Source organism: Mus pahari, chromosome 19 (genome assembly GCF_900095145.1).
Source record: "Mus pahari chromosome 19, PAHARI_EIJ_v1.1, whole genome shotgun sequence".
NCBI classification, from domain to species: Eukaryota; Metazoa; Chordata; class Mammalia; order Rodentia; family Muridae; genus Mus; species Mus pahari.
This window is the reverse complement of record NC_034608.1, coordinates 32363054-32373884: the sequence shown is the minus strand read 5'-3', so window position 1 is coordinate 32373884 and position 10831 is coordinate 32363054. Positions and strand designations below refer to the sequence as shown.

At 47.6% G+C, this 10831-nt stretch overlaps 1 protein-coding gene across 1 annotated transcript in view; it reads left to right on the top strand.

The window, feature by feature from the left end:
- Positions 1 to 6131: 6131 nt before the first annotated feature.
- Positions 6132 to 10831, top strand: part of Tdrp (testis development related protein) — a 22942-nt gene continuing 18242 nt past the window's right edge. The window contains exon 1 of the mRNA XM_021219585.1: positions 6132 to 6368. Within this exon, the coding sequence (XP_021075244.1) occupies positions 6267 to 6368 (102 nt within the window). The 5' untranslated portion in view covers positions 6132 to 6266. The remainder of the gene's footprint in view (positions 6369 to 10831) is intronic.

Here is a 10831-nt window from a genome sequence, read left to right as displayed (position 1 = left end):
TCCCTCTCCTCCTCCTTCTCCTCCTCTTTTCCCTTCTCCTCTTTTGGCCTAATCTTTCTTATGGTATTAACTGATTTCAGTGAAGTCACCAGGGTAGCTTTGACTGGTTAGTGTCTGTACAAAACTCCTTTCAACTGCATTCTAGAATGTTCGTGGCTAACTCTTTGGACGTAATTCCACTGTAAATTACATCTTGCGCCTTGAGGCATCCAGGGACATTACAGTCTTCTGGAGAAGGTGCTTCTGTATCTAATACTCCACGCAGCCCTCTTTGTCCTGGAAGATGGAATGTTAGAGAAGCGGCAGGCCCAGAGCAGGTCCTGCCAGATTCCACGAAATCGGTCATTCCTGGAGCACCATCCCGTAGTTCTTGTCTCCTTGACTAAACACTTGACTAAAACCAACTTATTCGGGCTCAATGAAGTTATAGCCTCCCTTTGTACACTGACCTGCTGTCAGTCTCCCTAAAACACCCACAGAGACACACAGACATACCCAGAGGTAACACACTCCAGCTCCTCGGAATCCCTGATCCTGTTGACACCTAAAGTTAGCCTTCAGAAAAAGCACACTGGACTGAGTCCACGTCTCCAGGACCCCAGCTAGGCAGCTAATGATTCTCGAACTGGTAGCCAGAGACCATTACACTGGATGGAACCAAGAGCAACAGGAAGGTTATGGTTTTTGTCTACAAAGTCGCTAGCTCTTTGATGTTCTCTGTTAAGATGTTGCACTATTGTAAAAGGAAACAAAGCACTGGCCAGTTCTCTCCTCATCCCTCCAGAACTGGAGGAGTTCCTGAGCTTTCTTCTCACATCAGTGCAGTTGCTCGAGTGTGGTGAGAATCTTGGAAAAGGGACACAATTAGAATCACTGGTTATATTATCAGGGCTCTGGCTGGGGAGGTCTGTAGGGATGCACCCGGCATGATTACATCCTAGAGTATTTGCAGTCAGCTGCCTTTCTAGAGTTAATTCTTAGGCTGGTGTTTAAGTGGTAGGGTCTTAGCCTTTCATGTAGCTCACTTCCTGGCAGGCTGAGGAAACTTAAGAGACCTTAAGATCTGGCTAAGAAAGGTCAACGGTACGAAAGCAAAGTCAGGTGCTGCCATTCATTTTGGAGTCTCGGGTAGCTTTTTCAAAGACAAATCTGAGATTCCGTAGACTGTGGGGTGGGAGTGGGGTGGAGTCCAACAAGATAACTTAAAGTGGCTTTCTGATAAGATAAATGACTTTTCTGGCTATGTGTGAGTGTTTGTGTCCCCGCCCCCAACACCCAATCCTAAACTGAAGTCTTAATTCTCAGGGAGACAGAGTGAGGATGTGAGGCCTTGGGTCTTGCTTCAGAACCTCGAGATGGTGTTAGGGCCCTGAAATGGAAGCACCAGAGAACATGGAAGGGCGGCAGCAGACTTTTTGTGATCAGGGAATCTGCCAGTCTCTAGAGCTGTGAAAGCAATAAATTAGCAGTCCCTTAAGCCACTCGGCCCAAGACGGTTTGTGATGGCAGCATAAATAAAGGTGCTGTGCTCGTGTAAATGATTGGTCACAATTTACTGAGAACAGGTGTGTGAGCGAGAAAAAACAGAGTCTGTACAAAGATACCAGGACAAACCTCAAGGTTCAGTGGCGTGGCGTATCTGTGACCGACAAGCAGGCTGTTTGGAAAGAAAATCGTAGCACCCCACAGTATGTAGTCCCAGTTTCCTCTGTCTACCTCCCACATCTGCTGCCGCACCACAAACCAATGTTTCCCTCTCCTCTAACTTGGAGACGGTCTGAAAGCTGCCATCTTCCCAGAGTGGTAAGCAGAAGTGAGGCTACATTTAGGCCACCCTGTTGTCCACCTCCAGGCTGTTCAAACACCATCTAAGATGCCCTATGGACTCAGATAACGTTTGGCAACCATTAGCTGTATTTTGTTTCCTTTTTTCCTTCCTAGAAATCCCCTTCATTAAATGCCCGATGACCAGCAAACCCCTGATAATACACGGGGCACCAACCCCAGAGGGTGTTTAGCTGGTCCCTAACAAGTGGCTGGGTGGGAAGTGTGTTCAGAAGGGACCTCAGATGGCAGACTCCACCTTAACAGACTCAAAACCATCGTCTCTGAACCCTTTCAGCAGGTCTGACCACGGCTTCACTCTCCAGCCTCTTAGGGCCCTAGATTAACAAGGAACTCGTCTAAAAGCTTGTGTGGGCTAGGGAGTGTAATTTGGGAGGTAGCTCGGTGATAAGAGTATGTATTTATTACCTGCCGGGTGCTGGGTACCATCTTCACCACCAGAGCAAACACTGTTTATCCAGCATCCTCATTACAGATACTTGATCTAGTTCCTCATCCTTTACAACCCCTGGGTGGTGTCTTCTCACCTTCCCTGCCTTCAGCAATATCAGGTCATTAAGATCAGCTGAGCTAGAATACCCCACCCCAGCCCCACCCTCTCCTCCTAGGACTGTACAAATGTATGCATACACACAGGAGCACAAAGAGGCTCCCTGTATCTAGATCCCTACTTGTTCTCACTGTATTGGGTGGCACCCACAATTTCCCTCTGTGGGACCCCCTCTACAGTGGTCCTATAGCCTATTGAGATGGTTCTGAATACAGACTTCTTCGACATTTTACCAAGAGCCATGAATAATCATCAACACCTTTAACATGATTATGACTTTTCAAGAGGGAATAAATACCACCCCTTGACAGTGAAGACTTGGGAGTGATTCGTATAAGACACCAGACCCAGAAGTGCTTTTAAAAATAGAGTCTGCGAAGGAAGAGCAAATGTAGTTACTATTCTTCTTGGTATTTCATTATAATCATATCACTTCCTGAGGAGGAAACGGAAAATAAGGAAAAGGCCTTGGCCTTTGGCTGGTCTGGGAACATGAAGGGAGGGTGAGGGGCAGGAGGAGGAAGCCACTGGCCCTGGTCTGTGGGTGGGGAGGCCTTCAAGGACATGGGGGACACTTCCACTCTGCTTTCAGACTGTTAGGAGTGCTCGCTCGCTGCACAAGAGAAAGAACGAAGCAGTTCCCATCGCTGATAGCCCTCGGAGCTTTGCCAAAAGAGGAGGCTGGCTAATGGCTTCAGTCGCTACACTCGCACAGTCATCCCTGTTTATGGGAAGCTCTACCCTGTAGCACAGGAATCGTGCGTAGGTTATCCTGGGACAGAAAGGACCCCTGTGCTTCCCAAGAGATGCTCATGTCCTGTTTGTGATGACTGTCCCCTCCTGTCCATTATCTGTGAACTAGAGTTCTCTGAAGAGGCAGGCGGTCGCCATATCAAAGATCCCGCAGCTGCTGACCTGGCTGTATAGAGCAGCAGTTCTCAACCTGTGGGTCAAGACCCCTATAGGGGTCGAAGGACCCTTTCATTGGGGTTGCACAACACTGTCACAAGGGTCCTTTAAGATCATTGGAAAACACAGATTTTTTTTTTCCTAACAGCAGCAAAATTACAGTTATGGAGTAGCAATGAAAATAATTTTAAGGTCACCACAACACGAGGAACTGTAAAAAGGGTCACGGGGTTAGGGAGGTTGAGAGCCACTGCCCCAGAGCATCATGGTTGTGGACAGATGGAAGGTGGCCAGTCGAGAACCAACTTCATCTTGGGTTCTGTTAGTCCTTTAAATAAACTTTTGCCTTTGGATCTGACCTAACATTCCTGTGACTGGTAAGTTCTCAGCTGTGTCATTAACCTGTGTCCTCCTTTAACCAGAAAGCTAATGATGTCACCACCTAAGACCTTTAGAAGATTCTTCCCTGGTGTGTAGCCCCCTTATTTCACATTCCCACAGATATCAATTAAAAAAAAAAGTGTTGACTTACAACTTCTTTTGTTTTGTGACAATAACACTTCGTAGCCAGGCAGTGGTGGCGCACGCCTTTGACCCCAGCACTTGGGAGGCAGAGTCAGGCAGATCTCTGAGTTCAAGGCCAGCCTGGTCTACAGAGTGAGTTCCAGGACAGCCAGGGCTACTCAGAGAAACCCTGTCTCGAAAAAACAAAAACAAAAACAAAAACAAAAAAAAAAAGAAAGAAAGAAAAAAGAAAAAAACAAAACAAAACTAAACTAAAACCAAAACACTTCATGACACTTTTTCTCTTCTTCAGTGAGACTTGTCCGTCGGGCCAACCTGAATCTGTGTCCTGAGCCTCAGAGGAAACCCTTCCTTTCCTTTGACAAGAACTGTATTTTATCAGTCCACTAATATCTCAGTAAGTTGAACCTTGAGCATTTTGAACTCACAGTGAGGTGACACAGTTGACATGCAAAAAAGAATTTCTACATCAATAAATTCTATTTTATTCAATAAAGGCCAACTTAGCTTAAAATCTACAGCTTCCTCCAAGTGGCTGTTCAGGAAAGGATGGCTACACAAGATCTTTCTGGATCCCCAGACGAATTTGCATGTGTAAAGACTGGTTTTTTATGAAGCATGACCATATAACTCTCCTCTTACAAACTCTGACAATATCATGGCTCAGAGATGAGAGAATCAGTGACCCGCATCACATCCCCAGGACCGGAGAGATGTCCTTTACCGAGCCACCATCTCTACTTACCCCTCTCCCTTCCTAACCACCGAGATCTTCCACAGAAGGAGTTTAGTGCTGTTTAAAAGCATTCTAGAGTTTAGCATTTGGGGTAGCAGTCCTGGCTTTCTGAGTCATCTGGGAATTTCAGTAGTTTAACTTACAGTGACCCCCTGATCCTGGCAGGAGGCAGCCTTAGAGGGAGCCAGTGCTGCATCTGTAAACCACTGTGCTGTGAAGCCCTTGCTTGCTGCATTTGCAAGTACCCTGCGGCTACCTGGTCTTTGTTACTCCCAGACAGGCCAGGCAGGTCTGAGCTGACTTGAGACGATTCTCACTATGTGTACATCCTTTAACATTATTATTACTATTATTTTTTTTTTTTTTTTTTTTTTTGAGACAGGGTTTCTCTGTATATCCCTGGCTGTCCTGGAACTCACTTTGTAGACCAGGCTGGCCTCGAACTCAGAAATCCGCCTGCTTCTGCCTCCCTNTAGACCAGGCTGGCCTCGAACTCAGAAATCCGCCTGCTTCTGCCTCCCTAGTGCCAGGATTAAAGGTGTGTGCCACCACGCCCAGCTAGCCTTTAACATTCTTAAGCACTTGAAGAAGGTAAAGAAGCATTTCAGAGTTTACCTACAGTGCTTTTCACAAAAGCATACAATTGTGGATATATATATATATATATATTGAACCTGTTATATGTGTACAGTGTAGGGCAGAGTGAGTGTTTGGGAAGGCCAGAAGTCAAGTTGCTGTCTTTACCACTTTCCACTTTATTTTCAAAGATAAGATCTCTTAGGCCAGGGCACACTGATTGGCCACACTGAGTGCACAGTCTTCTGCGCACACCATTACGTCACCATGCCCAGATTTTTTTTTTGGGGGGGGGGGTGGCTGGAGATCTGAACTCGGGCTGCATTAGCCTGAGTGTCAACCTAAGACTACAAAGGAAAGTTGAGGACCCAGGTCCAACTGGCACTGCCAACTCACCTACCTAGTCTCTTCTGGGCCCTGGGAACCTTCCCTGGACTCTGGTTGATTGTGTCCATCATTCTATCGATGCAGGCCTCACAGCAGCGCAAAGTGAGCGTTGTCTATGCAGGAACCCTTCTCTTCCCCTAGCACCCCCTTCTTCCCTTGCAGGTGCCCCCCCTCCGGTGGTCCATATCCACTAAAGGACCTTTAAGGATCAGCAGAGACCACGACCCCTCAGTCTGCGGTCAGCGAAGCCCCGCCCTCGGCCCCCGTAGCACCACAGGGCGAGCATGCGTATAGCGCGGCCCCACCTTGGCGTTGCCTTGGTGATCCAGGATGGACCACGCCCACCGGGCTGGGTGAGCAGAGGGCCGGGAGTTGAGGGGCGGCCGGTGTGACATGTCACGTGGTTTTGGTGCGCCCCGGTTCTTGGTCCCTTGGTAAAGCACTCGGCCCGCTGATTCCCCTGGGGGGCCTACTTAAAGAGGTTGGGGCGGTCCTGGAGAAGTAGGGGACCCGCGGGCTGAGTGTCAGGGTGGAGGAGGGCCAGGCGGGCAGGGGACCTGAGGGACCTGAAGGCTGGAGGAGGGTCTTGGGGGCGGGCCTGGGGGCGGGCAGGGGACGGCCGCCCGCAGCTGACCGCCCCTCCCCGCCCAGTCCTCCTCACTGTCCCAGCTCCGCGGCGGGCCGGGCGTCCTCCTTCAGTCCGGGAGCCACGCTGCGCCGAGCAGTCGAGCACCGGAGATGTGGAAGCTGAGCCGAAGTCGAGTGCTTCTGGACGAGCCCCCCGAGGAAGAGGACGTGCTGCGAGGGGCACCGCTGGCATCAGCAGCCGCCCCGGCGTCGGTGAGGGCACGCGTGGGGGCGCAGGTGCGGGCCGCGGGGTGCTTTGGAGGCCGAGCGCAGGTGCATGGGGTCGCGTGCCCGGTGCGGAGTTGGCAGGGACCCGACGCTTCTCGGGGCTGCGAGGTGACTGCCCCGGAGGACCCCTGTGATGAGTGGCCGGATCCTGCAGGTCGAGGGCCCCAGAGCCAGCATGTGTGGGGTACGGCGGAGACGCGTACCCCGGGCACTTTCCGCACTGGCCGGCGGCGTTGCCCTTCGCTCTGCTGCCACAAGGGCTCTAGGGTTCGGCCTGAGACACCGGGGACCGCTTCCAGGCCAGGTATTTCTATTCCGGAGTGGGAGAGACAGAGAAGTCCTGAATCATGGTGCTCGGGACGGCGGTTCGCTCAGACTTAAAAGCTTGGGTTTTTTTGTTTTTGTTTTTTCCTTTCCCTTTTCTTTTGGTGACTATAGCGAATATAAAGTGTGCTGGATATTTATTTACGCAACACGTATTTCCTCTTTTTAAGCCTTTGATCCCCTCTCGCCCCCCTCTCCCGGAAGAGATCAGAGAGGCCTTTTTACAGACAAAGCTTTGGCCCGACAAGTGTAGAGATACGCTTGGAATGTGTAGAATTTTTTAATTAACAGGATCCCAGGTGGGTCTGTGTGAGGCTTCCCCACCCACCTTCTCAGGACACTTTTCATTCCCTCTCATGTGCTAGGAAATTTAGGTCACAAAGTAAGCCAATTTTTAAGCATAAAGTTATTTATTTTTTTTAAGCATATTGTGAAAACTGTGGATGTTGCAAATCTTTCTTTTGAAAACTTGGAAGTAGTCCCGAGATTGCTTCTTCCCTAGTTGGCGCAAAAGAACGTCTGTTAGGAATGAAGTTTCATTGTAAGACATTTCTCGGGAATTTGATAACGCTGCCAGCACGCAGACATTCCAGCTGATGAGTGTAAGCTTTTAGGTATAGTTTGTATCTGAAGTCACTTTTTGGTGTCCCTAGAGCTTACCTAGCTTTTATTTTCCCAGCCTTCAAGGTTTTGTAGCTAGACGGCAACTCTTAAAACGCAATAATGAGTATTTGTTTGTGGTCTCTAGATTTTTTTTTTTTAAATCTTCTAGCCAGCAATATGTGTTTAAGGTGGCTTCACGTGTCTTTTCATGGTTCGATGGTAAGTTTATTTTTGGCACTGAGTACTATCCCTTTGTCTCAGGAGACCAGTTACCTGTTTACCTTCAGGACATCATGTCACCTCCTTCCAAGCTTGGATGGCTGTTGCTAAAGTTCCTTAAACAGGCAGGGTGGGCTTTCTGTAGAATCCCAGATCATTTAAGTAAGACAGTGTGACTGCTGGGCTGTCACATAGTACATTTGGGGTGTGTGTGTGTGTGTGTGTGTGTGTACGTGTACATGTGTATGACCCGTGAGTGCAGGCAAGTGTGCATGTGGAGGTCAGGGGACAGCTTGAGAGTCAGTTCTTGCAGTCCATGTCAGTGAGCAGGGACCCCTTGTTTTTACCGATTCCCACCCCCAGCTCCCATCCCAGTGGAGTTCTGGGAGTACAGACGCCCGCACTGCCCTGCCTCTGAAATCAAGAGCTGGTTGTCAGGCTTGCAGAACAAGCACCTGTCCCTGCACAGCCGCCTCCTGCACCCCAGGTTCCCAGCATTCCCACTGAGACCCTCTCTCCACCACTGCCCAGGCTAGTTTTTACACAAGAGAAAAAATTTCTCTGCACTTCTTTAGATTCTTGGCTTTTGTTTTTGTTGTTGAGAATAAATGTCTTGAGGGTAGCACCAATTGGACTTTAGTGAGTTAATAAAAAATATGCACGTAAAGTTGGAAGAGAGTGTGTTGAGGAGTTACGGGCGAGTTAGGGGGAGATGGGTGCGTGATATTACTGTATTTCATTGTTTACATGCGGGAAATGTTAAAAAACAAACATGATTGAAATAGAAAGTAAAAGATTAAAAAAAGAAACATTTGTTTGCATTAAAAACATAAATATAACTTAATATAAATATGTAATAAACATAATACGAAATTCAGTGAGGCTTATAAGGACTATTTATTCCAGCCATCCCATAAGGGGAGATAATGTTTTTTAATAAATTCTAATGTCTACTTTAAAAATTAGAATTGAGGATGCATATAGTACAAGATTTGTGAATGTGGTTAGGTCATAATTCCTTCTGTCTCAAAAGAAGCATTCTTAAGCTTTTTTTTGTATCCATTAAACACTTATGCAAATATATACATAAGTTTACAAATGTGCATTTGCTTGTCAGCGGGACAATTGTATGTATCTTGCACTGCTGTATTTTATGCTAATGAGTTTCATGAAACACTTGCTGTTCTAGCTTCCCTAGCTGAAGATCATTCAAGGCTGTGGGAGTCCGAGCGTTGTTAGGTAAATGTGCAGTATCTGCTTAAGTAGGCCTTACTGCACTTGTTTCAGCTGGTTTTTAAAACTCACTTCCTTACAGCTTTTGTGGTAATACTAACAGGGGACTGTAAGGATGCCTGGCATTGGCACTGTTTAGACAGGCTTCTCCCTACCCCTGAGCTAACTGTAGGGATTCGCCATTCACACTGTACATCAATATCCTTACAAACAAACTGGGAAAAGTATGACACATCTTCCTGTTAATCTTCTCAGGGCTCAGGTACACTTGCAAGCACTGAAATACATCCCTTGACCAATTCCGATTCGGTGATGGGAAGAATTGGGGTGACCCTCTTTTTCAGACCATCCTTTGTGGGTTCTCCAGGGGCTCTGCTCCTTGACGAACGCTCATTGGTGTGGATGTGGGATGGACGGATTGTAATGGGCAGCGTCTGTGCTGGGCTTCACTTCTACTAAGTCTACTAAGGGAACCGAGGTCTCCTTTCTGAGGGAGTAAAGTGGAAATTGTCCCACCTGCACCCACAGCTAACACTTTATTCCATTTCCCACGAGCCATTTTCAAAAACAAGCCAGCTCGAGGTTGGCCTGTGCGTGTCAGCTGCAGATTTCTATCCGTACCAAGTGCTTCTTTATTCTCTACGAGCCTCTGGTTTTATGTCGTATGACTGTCTTGGCCTCTCTGGGTGGCCTCAATAAGAAGATAAGCTAAGGGGCTGGCGAGATGGCTCAGTGGGTAAGAGCACTGACTGCTCTTCCGAAGGTCCTGAGTTCAAATCCCAGCAGCCACATGGTGGCTCACCACCACCCATAATGAGATCTGATGCCCTCTTCTGGTGTGTCTGAAGTCAGCTACAGTGATCTTACAATGTATAACAATAAAAAAAAAAAAAAAAGAAGATAAGCCAATGCCTCACATAGCAAACGTTTATCTCCTGGGGTTCTAGACTCCTGGGGTTCTAGACTCCTGGGGTTCTAGAGGCTCCAAGTCCAAGATTAAAGTGCCTGAGATTTTGTTTGTGTCATATGACCCTTCATGTAGAAAGCTAACAGGGCATGGTTATCCTTGTTCTCTGCCTTTCTCTTCTTACTGAACTTAATGTTGTCAAGTAAATGCCAGTATCCATCCAGTTAGGTCTCAGTGTTTATGCTCACTGAGTTGGTTGATGAAATAGCTTTCTTTTCTCTTCTTTCTTTCTTTTTTCTTTTTTTTTTTCTTTTTTCTACAGTTTTGTGACAATAAAGACAGGGAAATGTAGAGGTAGCCAGACTGGCCTAAAACCATATGTAATGCAGGATGGATTTGACTGCCTGCTCTGAATTCACTGTCATCTCCTAAGTGCTGAATGTGGCTGGCACGCACTGCCACACCAAGGGCGATGGGCAGACTCCTTCTAGACTCTGATGTGCAACTTCTGGACAGGCTCCTCCTGGGGTCTGGATCCTCAGCGGTTCAGTGTACCTGGCTGCGTTTTCTTTTCAAGATTTACTTATTCTATGTCTATGAGTACACTGTAGCTGTCCTCAGACCACAAGAGGGCATCGGGTCCCATTATAGATAGTTGTGAGCCACCAAGTGGTTGCTGGGAATTGAACTTGGGACCTCTCTGGAAGCGCAGTCAGTGCTCTTACCCTCTGAACCATCTCTCCAGCTCCATGCGTTTTCTTTTTTAAAAGCACTGCTGAGATAGCATTCATAAAGCATTGTGCTTTTCCATGAACCATAGCAGCGGGGTGATTTTTAATGTGTCCCCTATTGCAGGGAGTTTTAGAACCTGAAGGAGCGCCTTACTCCACAGCTGCGAGACCTTGGCTTCCGTCTCTCCACACAGCCTAAGGGAACCTCAGCACCTTCTGCTGCTGTAACTTTTCCTATTTGGGAATGTCACATGAATGGGGACTGTAACGTGCAGTGTCTGTGCTGAGCTTCACTTCTACTAAGTCTACTAAGGGAACCGAGGTCTCCTTTCTGAGGGAGTAAAGTGTCCCACCTGCACCCACAGCTAACACTTTATTCCATTTCCCACGAGCCATTTTCGTTTTTTGTTTTTTTTTGTTTTTTTTTTTTT